Below are 16992 nucleotides of genomic sequence, written 5' to 3'. Positions count from 1 at the left end.
CCTAAATCCGACATTCTGTGTTCTAAAGCTCCTTCCAGCTCTGAGGCCCTTTTAAGGTCTAACATTCTGTGTGTGTTGTCCTACACACAATCTCTGTATTCTAGCATTCTGTTACTAAGGCTGCTTCCAGCTTTGCCATTTCCTATTTTAAGGCCCCTTCTAGCTTTGAACCTTGGTGTCCCAAGGTTCCCCTCTTGCTCTAAAGCCTATCATTTACTGGCCACCTCCATTCAGTGCCTTTACGCAAGCTCAGAACAGGGAATCCTGCTTTGTAACTGAAAAGCATGTAGGATAGTCCTATGACTGATTCACAGAACTTTCACATAAACCTTCATTCAGGAGACCTTAGCTTCCACTGATATTTCTGCAATGAACTTCAATTGTACTGTAATATTTTGCAATTTAAACCAACTGAAGAGAGGGATTTGGTGGAGGTTTAAGTGGGTTATAACATATTACCAGCCATGACCTGTGATGAATGATTATATCAAGGCCACATATTATCCAGTAAAAGAAGCAGACTGATCACGTAAAAAACAAGTGATGACAGATAGGCAGTCCAAATTTTAGACCGATGTCCATGAAATATTTAAAAGGTCCAAAGAAAGGCTTCCAGTACTTAAGCTAAATAGGAGTTATGGAATGACATGGATAAAATGTCTATAGGATGAGAAAGCAAGGTGTCCTAGGATGTATCTTCTCTGATGAGTTCACATGTTGGTGAGATCCCAGAACTACTGAGGCATAGTAGTATGTCTGAAATGGAATGTCTGGGGCAGAACAATGGAGGGATGGAGGAAAGGAGACTGGAAGTCTATTTTTTTCCAGTACTGATGATTCAGGGACACATGCTCTGTCTGTCCTACTTTCCTAAAGCTATGTCATGCTAGAAGGTGCTGGATTTAATAGACACATTCCTTAAAGCCCTGATCAGTTCTGGACAAAGGCAGCAGCTACAAACACAGAGAGAGGAGGAATTAAGGAATAACCCTGCACAGAGAACCAAAATGGAAATCCAGAGCTCCTAATTAGTAAATGTTATTTGTGAGAACAGGATAAACTTACACAGCAGCTTATAAATACAAAGTTGAAATTGGTAGCAAAAGAGGTGGTCCTTTCTTCCTAGTTTGGCCATTGGCCAAAGTATCAAGTTGTGCTGGCCAAAGACAAGACTCAGTTGTGCTGGTTATCTTTACTCATGATATGTCTAGCCCTTCCTTTTCTTTTTATTGGATGGGGAATGAAGTCTCCTGACTCTTTTCCTCAAAAAAAAAAAAAACCCTACAAATTCTTGGATCCAGAAAGAGGGAAAGAAACAAACATTTATTAAGTACCTACTATGTGTCAGGCAGTGTTAAGCGATTTACCAATATTCTCTCATTTGATTCCCACAATAACTTTGGGACATAGGCACTACTATTATAATTATCATCCCCATTTTATAGCTGAGGAAACTGAGATAAAGGTTAAGGTACTTGCCTAGGTTCACACATACTACGTGTCTGAGGCCAGAATTTGAACTGGGGTCTTCCTGATTCTGAGCCCAGCACTGAGTCTACAGAGCCACCTAGCTGCCTCTAGCCAGAGCTAAAGTGACCTCAGCAAAAGAACACACTCCAATACAAATCAGGGTAATTGATCGTCTTCACAAGGTTCAAGAGCCTTTACCATAAGGTGCATACCTGTAAATCACAGAGATGGAAGGCGCCTCAGAGGTCTGTGAGTTCAAACTGTATCCCAATGACCCCTCTCTACAGCATCCCCATACAAGTGGCTATCCAGCCAACACATGAAGACTCAGAGTAGTGGGAACCACTGCTGCCCCAAAACAGCCCATTCAATTTTTGGACTGCTCACATTCTTCTGGGCAGATCCTGTATTCTACCAGAAATACCTCAGCCAGCCCACAACACTTAGATCTCAGCAAAGAGCTAGGTCCCCTTTGTGTATTCCGGTGAGATTTGACATCTCAAAGCAACTGGGGCAAACACCTGGTGAGAAGTTCACGGGGTAATATAGGAAATTTAGTTTGAATTTAAGACAGTCTGGACTCTTGGGAAACAGGTTAGCTCAGAACATTTGTAGGATCATGTCTTCCTAGGCATATTTCCTGTTCAGAAACAGAACATGTTTTTGGATAGCTCAAAGAGCACCATGCTATGGAGATAGGAATGGGCTAGAACACTGTTTTTCATCTATCACCTCAACCTTGTAAAAGTCTATAAAATAGTAGACTGGAATGCTGAATCCCACCCTCTGTTTCTTTCTCTCCAGTCAATTTTGTGCCTCATGACTTCAGGAAGATGAGAATAATTATGTCTTTAAAATGCTTTAAGCAACAAAGGAAACCAAGGTTCACTCACTAATTTCCAGGGGTTATGAGGACTTTTAAAGCTTTTTGTCCTTTTCATCCATACTTAAGTAGTGGTAACTTTTGGTCAACAGTAGATGTGGTATATATAATGGAAAGAGCTCTGCATTTAGAGGTGGAGAACCTGGACTGAAAACCCAACTCTATTCCTTACTCCCTGTGTGGCCATGAGCAAACGAATGAATCTTTCTGGGCCTGTTTTCTTACCTGTAAAAAGAAAGGGTTAAACAAGATGGCCTGTAAGCTCTGCTGGCCACTCTCAATCACTGCTCTAGATGAAGCCTCTTTGGAATTTCTATTTCTTAGTACTCAGTTTACTTAGCTGTACTTTCCCCCAAAATCTGGTAGTACCTATAGCCCAAGAAGCCTCAAATGCCGTTCTTACCCCTATAATCCTTTCTGTTCTAGCCATGTTCCCTCTGTTTCCAGCACAGTGGATGTGAACACAATCCTTTTGGTACAGGGGGGCAGCTTGCATTACCTAGCCCTCTTATAATGCAAAAAAACCCCTCTTTGTTTGAGTACCCGCATCATCAGTGATGTCAGGACAGGCTTGCAGACTGGGATGCAGCCATCTTAGTCCTCAACACTATGATCTGTAGAGCCTGAGGAGTTGCCTTTGCATTCTGATGTATCCACAATGGGACAGGTGGGAAAAGAGTACTGATCTACAAGGCAATTTGGAATCTGAAAACTCACTTGGATTATCTGACACCAGATTGAAGGCAGTATGGGAATGAATACAAGAGCCAGGGGACCAGCACTCAGACCCCATCTTACACACATATGCCAGGATCATGCTAAGTCCCTTTGATTTTCTAAGTCTCTATTGTTTAATCTATGAAATGGAGATGAAAGTACTAAATCTCTTTGTAGAGCTTAAGGCTCCACATAAAGGTGTTACTTCTAGTCAAATTTCACTTTTGGGAAAAGTATAACAATTCTTTCCCCCACCAAATTGATCAAGCCATCTGAAGTCAAAGCCTAGATTAGGACTTAAAGCCCACCTAAGAGGGTATCTCTCATTCAGTATCTTTCTAGTGAGGTATCATGGCAGAATGGATAAAGCCTTGGACTTGGGTTCTGGCCCTGCCTCCAATACTTATCAACCATAAGACCCTGGGGAAATCCCCTTCATCCCTCTAAGCCCATTTCATTATTAAAATGTTGATAACATAGCACCTACTTCATGGGTGTAAATTCCTTTACAAACCTTAAATTGCCATATGTGAGAGCTGTTATTTCCTAGCTCATATATATGGTCGTGGAGATTTCAAAGATGCCATGCTTTATGAAGTTGGAGAGGCTGAATAGAAAAGTATTTATTGGAACTTTGAGAGATAGAGACTATCTTCTTTCTCAAAGGCCTCAGGGTAAGGTATGTTCTGTAGGAGTGGGGACTGAATCCTAGTTTCATTCATCACACTATGGCCAACGCCCCTTCCATCTTGAGGAAGGAACCATGAAGGTCCTAAGTACCAATACTATCCTCAACAGGCTCTGAGTGGCTGAAACAGCCATGAAAGGAGGAGGAGCTAGATCGAATCTGAGCCCCTTCATGGAGGCAAGATGAGACTTACATTGTGGGAGGGATTGAGGGGTGGTCTCAAGTAGTCTGAGATGACTAGAGGAGGGGTTTAGAGGGAACTGGGGTGACTGGGGTGAGGTCAGACTCCAGGGTGGGAAACAGCTGAAGGCTACCTGGAGATGACAGACAATAAGAGAGCTAAGGTAACAGAGCTAGGGCATAGATATTTTGATCAGGATTCAAGAGTGGGAAATAGCAGGACAATAAAGGGCAAGGCTAGGTAAAGATTTGGGCCTAAAGATAATGTAAGGTTATAGCCTCAGGCCAAGGCCAGATCAAGTGGGAAGATTCAACGAGAGTTCAAGGGGGTTCCCAGAGACTGTACTCCAGGTTCAAGGGGGTTCCCAGAGACTGTGCCCTCATCATTCCCCCCTCAAACAAATGGGACCCAAATTCTTTTGGGGTCCAAGGGGATTCCCACAGTCTAACCTCCTTAATTGGGAGAGGCAGTTCCTTCTGCTATAATCCATTTTGCATTAGATGTGAGGCAGTCATTTCAAAATTTTTGCTTGACAGCCCAGGATACCATGAGCTACTTCTCTCTCTACCCTTCCCTTCCACACTTAGCCTGACCTCATTTTAGGACCTAGCAGACTCCTATTTTCAATTTCCTCTCAATGGACAGGTAGGTTCTTTGCCTGAGAAGAGGGGTTCCTGGTTCTATTCAAACTCTTTAGGGGTCTCCCCATCTTTGGAAGAGATAGAGGAGACTGATGAAGAACAGACTCACGAGGCATTCATCTGGCATTCCTCCGGATAGACAAACCAAATCCCCTGGAATGTCAGTACAGACTGAGAACCCTAGAATCTTAGTGCCGCAAAGAGACCTCTTCTAGAATCATCCTCCAGCGGCTCACTGAGGCATGCTAGTGATCTCAAAGGCAGTCCTGGTGGATCGCAAACTGGCAGGTCTTCCAGAGCTGGAAAGGCTCCAAGTACATGGCAACAGACTGCCATAATATGGATACTATCTGGGGATCAGTATAGCTGAGCTCAAAGAAGTTCATTACTGTATTTTGCATTTTCTCAGTCATACCATTCCTATGGGACAGACCATCTCCCAAGTCACAGAAGGGCTGGCTATGATCTGTACCGATAGAGGGAGCAAGTACCCACACTATCCCCAGAACTTGCCCCCAGAACTCACCTGGTACCACCATCCTTGCTTCTAAGGGGCAGCAGAGCACGGATTTACCGCTCATTCTATCAGGACACTGATCCACATAAATGTACTCAAAAAGCTTTTAAAAATGTTTATTGATATTAATTGGATGGAATGGTGGTGTGATAGTGCAAAGAAATGTGTGCAATTCTGGGGCCTTGTTTTTCCTAATTTTCACAGCTGGACGAGTCAAAGAGAATTAAACAAACACCAAGGGAGGCTGAGGGAGGACAGAGGACATTGAGACATTTGGACTGGCCACAAGCTAGCTAGCTCATCATCAGGTGGCTTGGTTCACATTTGGGTCAGAGCTGGAAAGGTTGTGCTCATTCCATTCACTCCAAGCTGACACGTGGAGGAAATAGGCCACATCTGTGTGGCACAAGGGTGGGTTTATTTCAAACGCTTTCAATTAGTCTAAACTATATGCAGAGAGCAGAGTCTCCTGTTTATAAATTAGTTTCAAGGGTTAGCATTACTATTCCAAACCAGCATTATTTACAAAATGAACCTTTTACCTGCTCTAGCCTCAGATTCAAAGGGCAAGTTATTAAAGAAAACTTCTGGCTAGTTTAAAAATCTCATTCATTCAACATCCAGCAACTTTTGAGGGGTAGGGGCTGAGGGGCCTTCAACTTTGTGACAGCAACAATCACCATTCACCAGGAACGTAGGAACAAACTAAATGAAAGTAAATTTAATTCACTACAAATTGTTTGCTCCCATTTAGCTTGTTATAAGAACGCCACTCTTAAACAGGAGTGATTGCTCAGTCATCCTTTCTACAGATATATGAAAGAAGGGCCCCAGGGAGTGCTAATAAATATATTGGTTAACAAGCTCATTTGAAAACCCCAAAGTGCTGTCTGAATACAATCCAAATGGGGCAACCATGGACTGACCTCAACAGAAAACTGAAGAATGAAACTCGAAGTCAAATGGGAGGTGTGCCCTTAATTAAGACTGACCAGTTCAAACTTCCAGTTCAAAACACAGAACTGAAATCTTCCAAAGCAGATGGAGAATATTTTTCTTGGAAATTCCAAATCAAAATGGCAAGTAAGAAACATTGCTGGCTTATAAAAGGTTCCTGATGGCCTCCATTACACTGGCTGCCAGAAAATCCTTCTGTTCCAGTTGCTGGTAAAAAGGCCATTCTGGCACACACATAAAAAGACAATAGCACGAGAATGTAGTGTGTTACCTGTCAAACAAGAACTTCGAGAACAGAATCTCCGAGGACTCACTCATCAGCGGACATTTGGGACAGAGAGCAATCAGAATACGAGAGAAAGCAAAAACCCACATAAGTTAATTCCTAATTTGCAAAACTGATACAATTTGTACATAAACTGATAAACACCATCTCCATGGTTCACCAATCCCAAGTCCTAGTCACCAGCGGTTAGTTTCTACCTAGATTACTAACAGGGAGCTCGGGGATGCTCTCTTGAGGGGATCGGTTTGCTCTGGAGATGCCGACACACTCTTGCTTGGAAGCTGTTCAGCAGGAGTGAATTCTGAGGGAAGCGGCCACTTCATTTGGATAACCACACGATAATGAATATCAAGATTCCTATAGCCACTGCTAGCACAAGCACCAGGATGCACATCTTCTTCCGGGATTTTTTCTAAGGAGAAGAACAGTTAAAAGACTGATAAGAAAACGGCTCACTGGGCTTTCTATCCACCTTCGAAAGGCTTTACACTTCTGCCCTCTCCTGTACAAAGGGATACATGGTGACCTGTTCAAGGCAGCTGACTTTGCTGGAACAGAGGGCACCAAACTTAGGACCCCCGAATCCAACTAGCCTAGTTTAAGTACTGAGTAAAGGAATTTATATTAAATTCAGTTACAGGTCCCCAAGTCTAATGATGTGAAGAAAGAAAATTTAGAGGTGGTGGCACAAGCTGGAGGTGGGGGGTGACAGGAGCCCTAGGATACTGGTCAATGCTCCCAGTACTGGTCAATGCCTTAAGCACAGTCAAGTAGTTCAATAGGAGGCCTCAGGAGGATTTGCCTGCATCTTTCCCATCTGCTCTTCCTTTAGCTCTTGCTGACATGCGAAATCTTGTTTGTGACAGCAGACTCCCCCTTCTTCTCTGCTCATATCCAGTGAATTGTCAGGTGCACCAGTCTCCCCTGGGAAGCACCTCCTGCCTTTCTGCCCTGCTCTCTGTTCCCATATCACCATGTGAACCCAGGGACTCACTAACATCTATGGAGACAACTGCACTTGGCCCTCAAGGTCTCTCTGAAAAACTCTTGGAATTGAGTTCTCAAGTATGACTTGAGAGATGCTAGCAAAGGACCACCCAGTATGGCGTGCCCACATCAAAGGCAGTGATGTGCTCTGTGAGCAAAGCAGAATTAAGTAGCTCAAAAGAAACTCAAGATGGACAAATTTAGAGTCATCTCCACCCCAAATGTTCACATGGCCTATTTGTCCCCGATCTGTGGCAGAGCATTCTGAGCTTGTGCAAATCTGGCCTCAGACACTCACTAGCTGTGTGACCCCGGGCAAGCCACTTCACCCACTTGCATGTTTCCTCATCTATAAAATGATCTGGAGAAGGAAATGTCGAACCACTTCATTATCTTTGTCAAGAAAACCCCAAATGGGGTCATAAGAGTTGGATACAACTGAAGAGACTGAACAACAAGCTAGCCTAACACATAACTTCAATTGCTTTGTTGGGCACTTGAGGCCCAGCGTGAGCTGGGACCATCCTACCTTTCCAGTCTTATCTCATCCTGCTTATATTGCAAGAGAGAATGTTCCAATCATGCTGGACAAGGAGATGCACTGCACTGCCCCCCGCCACCGGCCTTTCCAGCTTCCATGCTTTTGCTCAAGTCTTTTCTTCTCCCTAAAAAGTCCTTTTCCTTCTTTCCTTTCTTTCCTTCTTTGAACTTCTACCCACAGTTTATTACTTAACTCAATTCTACCTTCCTTTCCACAGTTTCCACTCATCTTTGCTCCTAGCTAGTAACAAACTTTTCAAGTTTCCCATGAGGAGTTGGGTAAAGCAAGAGCGAGAGAGCTGGCCTCTGAAGCAGAAAGCCCTGAGTTCAAGTCTTGCCTCTGACATGTCCTAGTTGTATTACCCTCAGTGAGTCAGCTCTTGGGGCCACTAGGCAACTAAGACCCTGAACTGAAGAGAAGGTGTTAGTTTGCATAGATAGAGAATATATTTCTGGGAGCTCCCTACACCAGTGAAATCACAGATCTAGGAAAAAACAGTTATCCATGTACGTCTCATTCCCCTCACAAAGACTAAGTGCTCCTACTTTCACGGTCTCTGAGCCTCGGTGTCCTCATCTCATCTAAAATGGAATGAATCTCACTTGTATCATCTACCTGACAGGTATGCTGTAAACATCCAAATAAGTTTGCATATGTAAAAACGACATACTTGAGGAGAGCTCCGAGACACAATGTCCCACCTAAACTTTGCGCTGCCTCCTCCAGTGAGCACGCCCAGTAGGCACTTACAAAGCACAGCTCGAATCTACGGGGAGGACTCTGACGCAGCTTAACCTTGAGAAACCTGGAGTGACCAAGGCCAGGTGTAAACCTCCATGAGATCTGCACAGAAGAGCTAGGATGGATGGCCTCCTCCCCCCAGCCCTGAGGAAGCCTTCTCACACAGACTTCCAGCTTTTGTTTGCGGAGCTTGAGTCAGCCAAAGGCTGATTCTGCACAGACTGCCTCAATCCAGCTTGCTCTCACTCTAGTCAACACAGACCCGAAAACTCAGCCATCCATTTTTCGGTCACACTCAATTCCAGAACACAAAGTGGAAGAGGAACAAGAGGCCTTAGCTTTGAATCACAGCCATGGCTTTGCCCCTTTCCTCTCCTGAGCCTCCCTCTCTCTTCAGTAAGATGGGGCTCATGAGTAAGGAGCATGCTTCACCACCTACTGGGGAGTTCTCTTGTTTCTAACTATAAAGTATGATAAAAATAGAGACTATTATTATTCAACTGAATTTCCAGCATTGCCTACAGAAGAAGTGAGTGAGCAGGACCAAGAGCTGATCACAGCTGCCTGTTTCCAACATAAACTCAAAGAGGCAGCTGGGGCCGTCCTCTGGGACATCTGCCCTCAACATTCACCTGATAGTAGGCAGCTCGCTGCAGCTGGTCTGTGGCTCTTTCAACGTGCACTTCAGAGCTCTCCACGTTGGCTTCTATGCTATCTGGAAAAGCAAGAGACATCGGCTATTAACACACAGACACAAACACACACACACACACCCCAACTCCCAAGGGAATGAACTGAGAGTCCTCCCTGCTTGCCTTCTGATGCTCCTCTCTCTGCCTTGGGCTGCTGTCAACATCTGATGGTGCTGAGGAGTTAGGAGACACTGAGGCTACATTTGTGTGGCACAACAACCATGGCAAAAAACAGCCTGGCACACACTTAAGTGATAGAGTTAAGACAAAATAGGCAAATGGAGTTTAGAATGTAAGAAAGTCCGCCATGATTCTTACTTTTAAAAAGAGGGCATTTGTTATGGGAATTATTTTTCAGTATGTCCAACAACACACACATAAGGCTCTTGCACATGGTCTAACTGTATTCTTTTTCAACACAAATGCAAACATGCAGTTTTCAGGGCCCCTCTCCCCCTGCCCTTTTTGTTTTTTGCTAAATCAATAATAGTACATACCAATCAAATCTCCCTGATCATGGATCATCATGGCCAAATCTTTAAATATTTGATTGACATCCAAAATGTCGGCCTGTAGAACATAACAATTGTAAGCAACATTTTGATTCATCTTCTCTATTCTTTCCTCAGGCTCGCTCCATGCTTCAGTTGTTAACATGAGAGGAATATATATGTTGGCAAGTATTTATAAACTTAACCTTAGATACTCAGGACTATCTCCCCACAAATTGTGAGTGAAGATGATGAAGTAATTAGTGATGGTCAAACAGCTGAATGATAAGGTCTGAAGCTGCAGGTTTAGAAAAGAGCTAGAAGAAAGGATGTGGAGGGTACTGTAGATGGCTTTCTCAAGCAGTTTAGTCATGAAAGAGAGCAGAGATGAAGGACGATAGCAAGGATGGTCTGGTTGGGTCAATTGAAGATTTTTTTTTTTTAAGGAAGGAGGAGATGTATGTTTGTAGGCCTCACGGAGGCAGCCAGCAGATAGGGAGGGATTGAAGGTTAGTGAGAGAGTAGGGATGATAGAGATAGCACTATGCTGAAGAAGACAGGATGCAATGGGACCAAGGGTGCCTGTAGAGCAGGCCTGCACAACACACCACCCTTAGGCTATATGCTGTGCAGGCCTGCTGTAGAGGATCTTGTCCTTGTCAAGGGTAGCTGTCCTGGCTATGATTCCCACAAACAAACACTTATAAAGTACAGTCACTTCTGCTAAAAAACTAGTTTTGAAAAAGTGAATTTGTTCCACGACTGATGTATTAGGACATGCAATTTCACCTGTGAGAAACAGCAAGACCATAGACACCCAAACCTAGCTGAATGAGTCATTGAAGAATACATAAAATGCACACGCTTCAAACACATACCAGCTACCTCAGTTCACATGCGCTTTATTGTATAAGCTTGTGTTTTGCTACTCTTACATCTGTGAACTTTTCTATATAAAAAACATTCATTCAACAGCTTAAGCTGAATGAGATTCAGACTTGGCCCTTTCAGGCCACCCTCTCACCTGTATCCACTGACTTTGCCAGCCTAGGTTCCACAGATACTGGGTGGCAGGCTGAGGACTTATGGCTCTATTTCATAAACTCATGAGTTTTGACAGAAATTCCTGGGGGAATAATTCAGCAAAAGGACTCCAATAGCTTCATGGGCAGTGCAAAATGCAAAGGCCAAGATCCTTCCTCTTACCTCCAGCTGCCTGATTGCAGTTTCTCGCTCCTTAATAAGTTCAAGGTCTTGCTCTGTAATGGCCAAGTCATCTTCCTGTGACTGCATCTGATTCCACTCTTCATTGCTAAGGGAATAACAGATATGGCCACTGAGACTCCAAAGCTTCTGAGCAGAAGATGCATACAACATATAATACACATGGCCATCTGGCTTGCCAGAGAAGCCTTTCCAAAGCTGGTTACCAAGCCTTCTCTGGGGAATTATGGTTATCAAGAGGAAAAGTATGGTATTTAAATAGGACTGCAAAATTGAGAACAGAGTAGGAAATTAGGAATAGGTAGGAATTTCCTTGAGAAAGTGACAGTCTCAAATTCTTCTATTAAAAATAACAGTACAGTATAAAGAGTGTTGGATTTGTGGTTGGAGGACCACAAAAAAGCTAGAGTCCTGGTTCTGCTCCATATTATCTGTATGACATTGTCTAACCTCAATTTCTTTAGCTGTAAAAGAAAGGGCTGGACAAGACCAGAGATCATCTCTAAGATTCCTCTTGGCTCTGAATCTATGAGGTACATAACCTGCCTAGCCTAGAGTCTGGACTTCCTCTTCCTTTGTCTCTTCAAATACAGAGTGTCACAAAAGTCTGAGTGCAGTTTTAAGCTTTAGTAGCTTAATGTAAGTTTAAACTTACATTACATAATAGCTTAAAACTGCACTCAGACTTTTGGGACACCCTGTATATAATGAAAGACCTATCTAAAAATTTTCAATGGACATTTCTTTTTAACCTACCACTAATGGAGACAAGTTGGCGCAAAATCAAAGGACACAAAACAGATTTATTTTCATATGTCAAAGGTGATAAAGGAAGAGGAGGCATATTCTATTTTTCACTAGACAGGCTACATTAAAAATCTATCACTGGACATTTTCTGAGCATCAAGCATTTGTTGCTCATTTATTTCATATTATTCCAAATTTTCCTTGGAATAGGAATTGTGTCCATTTTACAGATGAGATGACATTGGTTAAAAAAAAAAAAAGGTAAAGGGCCATAGACTGGTACAGAAACAAGCACATACAAATTCCTGGTCTCTAAGTCTGACGACTATTGTTGAGTCCAGTGCATCAGTGTGACCAACAGCAAAGATGGAGCTACCTTTCGGAAGTTTCTATTTTCCTCGAACTTGATTCCACCGCAAAGCAAGAATCTTAAATCTGCCATTAGCTGCTGTATTTTATGTAGCTCTGTATTTTTTAAAAATTAAAACACAGTTAAATTCCATTTCCCAACACCTAACAAAATGGAGAGATAATCATACTTTACCTGTCAAATGAGACAAGCTGCTCCTCTCTCTGCCTCTCCTCCGCCTATGAAAGAGGAGGGATTATTGCTGCTGGTATCCAGAAACACACCAGAGACACACAGCACACTTGATAGCTTTTGCTTAAATAAGAAAGGAAGAGAAATTTCTCAGCCATGACATGGTCTGAAGAGGAGTACACTCGGGCAAGAGTGAGTGGCTGGGTGTAAAGTGGTTAAAGAGAAATCTGTACTCAGGTCTAGCCTTAGGAAGGAAGAGTGATTGAATGGTAGCAAGAGAAAATGGATGTGATTGGAGAAACTGACTAGCTAGAGGGGAAAGGCTGGAAACCTACAGGAACAGAAAATGTCATCGAGACAGGTTTTGGAAAGATGGACATCAATATTACATTAGGAATTGGGTTTGTACAAGACAGAGCAACTTCAAAACCAGCCTGACTTTTTCAGAGGACTGTGTTCATGCTTAATAGCAAGAAAAACAAAAGCCAAAGAGTAAAGCCTGGGGGAAAAAGTAGAAAAATTGAAAAACTTTCCTCTTGGAAGCAAACTTACAGAGAGGCGAGATCCCGCTCTGGCTCGGGCAACAGTCTCCTTCTCCTTCTCGGACACTTTTCTCTGAACAGTCTGAAAGTTGTTTAAGGCTACAGAGAAGTCATTCATCAAACGCTCCTTCTGAAGTTTCTGCAGGCGCTAAGGAGATGAAATGGAATATTAAATTAGAATATGAACTTGTTTTAGGATTCGATTCCCACTGAAGCCAAAACCATATGCACACCTGGGCAGCTGAAAATGGAAGAGTGACTATAAAGTAGTGTCCTTCTCCTTCCGAAGCCCTTAGTCCTTGGGAAGCCCAATCTGTTCACTTTCTAGGCCAAAGTGGCTATTCCTTCTTTTAGGCTGACCAACCTTATCATTTCACACTGGCGAAGGGAATTCCAAATCTTTATTCCTCACAAAAGAATGTGATGTGGAGGAAAAAATACTTCTAAACCCAGAATAGATGTTTTTCTTCAAAAAGACTTCTGCTAGAATGAGAAAGCTTTCATTTAGACCACACCCACAGCTGCCTAGGGTGCCAGAGACACCTTCATTGGAATGTTCAAGGGCTGAGTCTCACTCTGTCCAGTCGCCTGAACTATAGAATGGGATGTTTCTGCCCTCATCAACAAGCATTTATTTCTTACTGAATTAGAATCCGATCTTGTTTAAATATAGGCAATTCCCACTATCAAAACAGTCTCCTTATTCCACAGACCCGATCCTTGGGAACTCAAATCTGCTCATTTTCATTGCATGCCTAGCATATGTAAAATACTGTATGAGATGTTGAGGGAATGGAAGGAGATGGGTATTAGAGACAATACAAAGTGACACAAAATATACTTATTATTATGCATCTACTCTGTGCAGAGTCCAGCCTTCAAGGAGTTTGCAACCTAGAGGCATGGGACATACGTGTTAAAAAGATTTAACACCAAGAGGTATATGCTAAATCCCAGTGACCACAAGAAAGTACAGGATAGTGCAGAGAAGATACACAAAGATCTGCTTGGGGTTTTAGGATCCCTGAGTGTGGCAAAAAGATAATAAGAGTCGGGGTTGTGATAATCGAGATAAATGGGGTCACATTCCATCAATCAAAAAGGATCTGCACATACACACACTCACACCCACTCTGAACACAATATACATTTTTTTCCCAGGGAAGATACCAGCAGCTGGGGGATAGGGAAAGGCTATGGGTGTCCCTTGAGCAGAGTTCCAAAGGAAACAGGATTCTAGGAGATAACAGTGAGGCAGAAGTGCATTCCAGTCATAAGGGAAGCCAGTGCAAAAGTTCAGAGTTGGGAAATGGAATGTCCTGTGTGAGGAAGAAGGAAGGCCAGTGTGGCTGTACCAAAGACTGGGAGAAGGGGGAGGAATAAGATTGGAAAGGCAGGTTGGTACCATGCTGGGAAGGGATTAAAAACTCAACAAAGGAGGCACTTCTGTGATGACAAACCTCTACATTTTGTTCCATATAGCTGATCTGTAACTATTCCAGCTAAAGGAGTAGCAAGTTACAACGGAAAGGACATGGGATGTGGAGTAAGAACACCTGAGTTTGCATCCCACCACTCTCATTTACTGTCTCTGTGACCCTGGGCAAATCACTTCACCTATCTGCCTCAGTTTCCTCACCTGTAAAAAAAAAAGGATAATAATAGCACCTACCTCCCAAGGATTTTTTGAGAATCAAATGAGATAATAAATGTAAAGCACTCTGTAAATCTTAAAATGCTTTATTAATGTTAGCTGTTATTTCCTCATCTGTAAAATGAGGGGACTGGACTTGGGATCCCTTTTTGGGCCATTTCAGCTCCAAATCTGTGAGTCTGTGAGAGGAAAGTGATGGCACAGATACTTCAAAAGAAATTTTTATTTGGTTTAAGAATATATTACATAATTTTTGTAGGTAATAAATTTAACCAATTCTATTCTGCTTAGGCTATTGAAGTTACTTTGTAGTCCCTGACCACACGCTAATTGGACAAAGAGTGTAGACAAACTAGAAATGTATTTGTGTGGTAAGGGGAAGTAGGCCCAGGATTAAAAATTCATCAAGAGTAACCCCAAAAGCTAATAATCTATATGTAAATATAGTCAACTCGTGAATATCAAGAAAAACTTTATTTTATCATCACTATCATGGAGGAAGATAAACACCTCAGACTGTTAGGGCTCTTTGTTACTCCCAGAATTTAGCTGTTAATGGGGATGGTACAATGAGAGTTAGTGAAAATGTGCTTCTTCACTTTAGACTTTCCTGCAGGTAGATGAGACAATCCTGAGAAAAGGTGGCTGCCCCCAGTGCCAAAGCACCTCTTTACCTATGGATAACATACATATACATATATATGTTTTTATATATTTATATTATATATATTTACATATAAATATATATAAAGTAACCATCATCTGACCAATGAAGGAATTTGTTTTGTTTGATTATGCTTGAATACATTACAAAAACTGTTTTTCTTTTTCAACAGGGGAGTGTAGTGGAGGTGGGAGGGAAAGAAAAGATTTTGGTTAGTTGAAAAAAAAATAATTAAAAATAGTCTGTTGAGATAACTGTTTTCAACTCTTTACTGACAGCTGCAATCTTTACTACACAGATATCTTGACAAATAAACTGACATTAGTTAAATTAAAAGATATCTTTCAGTGGCTGGCTGCACCTATAGGATAAAGATTCACAGTTCCCTAGAACATTTTGCATAGGAAAAAAAAAATTAGAAATAAGGTGACTAATGTCACCAAATTTCTCCACGGCTCAGCTTTTCTATGAAGCCTTCCTTCCCTAAGCAATCTTCCAAATGGGATGTAATCACTCTCTGGATCTCTGAGAACATTCTCTCACAATCATACTGCCCATTGATCTTACAGTCTAGTGAAAACGTGTGTATACTTCATGTAAGGCTCACCACGGCAGGGACTAGCACTGAAATACCTCCACAATCTAGCTCTCCTCAACCTTTCTCATCACACACTTTATGTATGCTCTCTATGTAGCAACCAAACCATAGTATTCTCTGTCTGTCTTCTAGTCCTTCCCTCTCCCATCTCAGTGCTATTGCTTACACTCTCCCCTATTCCTTGGCATGGATTTACCTTCCTCATCTCTTCTGTTGAAATATCTTCCTTCAAGCCCCAATTTAAATGCCATCTAGTCCATGAAGCCTTCCCCTTTCTCCTCAACAGAAATCAAACCTTCTGTCCAAAAACTTCTCAAAAAACTTTATCTGGACCTTTCTCTCACACTTGTTCTGTTTTGTATGTGTTTGCACACTTCTTAGCTCCGCTACTTGATGGTAAACTACCTGACAACAGGAGATGATGTGTAATCTGATCCTCCGATTTCAAGAATCTAGCATTATGTTTTAGACACAGTAGGTATTTAATCACTGAATGATAGTTTTAGAGCTGGAAGGGGCCTTAGAGACCACCGAATACAACCCTCTCATTTTGTGGAGGAGGAAAGTGAGTTGTGCAAGGGGTGAATGGCAGAACTGAGATCATTTGCTAAATTATTCCCCTTTGTATCTTACACAGTACCAAGCATGGAGTCTGTACATTGTATATGTACAATGCTTATTGGACTGTATTTTTCTATTTGAGATAGATGGAAAGTGATTACTACTTAACCACAGTATCAATAAACATTTATTGAACACCTATTACTTCCTAACCCTAAGGAGCTTACACTCTTTAAAAAATATATATACATGTTCTAAAATAATAATAACAACATGTCAAGATATTAGGAGACACCCTGTTTTCCAGAGCTAAGGCCCAACAAGCAGGCTGTGCCTTGAGCATGGCATAACAACAATCCTTTGCATTCACCCTCTGGATGATCTCAGCCATGGCAAAACCCCAAAATTAGGACTTCTGATTTCCCTACTTCCCAGGGGATCCTGACCTGAAAGCTGGAATTGCAGCCGTCATACTACAGCAGGAAGCAATCAATCACATCTTCTAACACTGTGAACTCTCCTTGTACTTGTGATTGCTAAGTGAACCAAACCAGATGTTGCACTCCTGATCCTACCACATTAACTCTGGTTCTGTACCCCGATGAATGAGCCCAAGGCTCAACAACCCTTATGATTTGAGGCAATCACAAGGCTCAATGACTCTCATAA

The 16992-nt window shown here is 42.3% G+C and overlaps 1 protein-coding gene across 1 annotated transcript in view; it reads right to left on the bottom strand.

Annotated features, from left to right (window-relative positions):
- Positions 1-5191: 5191 nt before the first annotated feature.
- The window catches only part of STX12 (syntaxin 12), a 29976-nt gene continuing 18175 nt past the window's right edge, over positions 5192-16992 (bottom strand). Inside the window, exons 4-9 of the mRNA XM_036746525.1 lie at positions 12857-12994; positions 12308-12351; positions 10999-11104; positions 9799-9871; positions 9242-9324; positions 5192-6752 (exon numbers count right to left, since the gene is read on the bottom strand). Coding sequence (XP_036602420.1) covers positions 6660-6752; positions 9242-9324; positions 9799-9871; positions 10999-11104; positions 12308-12351; positions 12857-12994 — 537 coding nt within the window. The 3' untranslated portion in view covers positions 5192-6659. The remainder of the gene's footprint in view (positions 6753-9241; positions 9325-9798; positions 9872-10998; positions 11105-12307; positions 12352-12856; positions 12995-16992) is intronic.

Source organism: Trichosurus vulpecula, chromosome 2 (assembly GCF_011100635.1).
Source record: "Trichosurus vulpecula isolate mTriVul1 chromosome 2, mTriVul1.pri, whole genome shotgun sequence".
In the NCBI taxonomy this organism is placed as follows: Eukaryota; Metazoa; Chordata; class Mammalia; order Diprotodontia; family Phalangeridae; genus Trichosurus; species Trichosurus vulpecula.
This window is presented reverse-complemented; position numbering and strand designations above follow the sequence as displayed.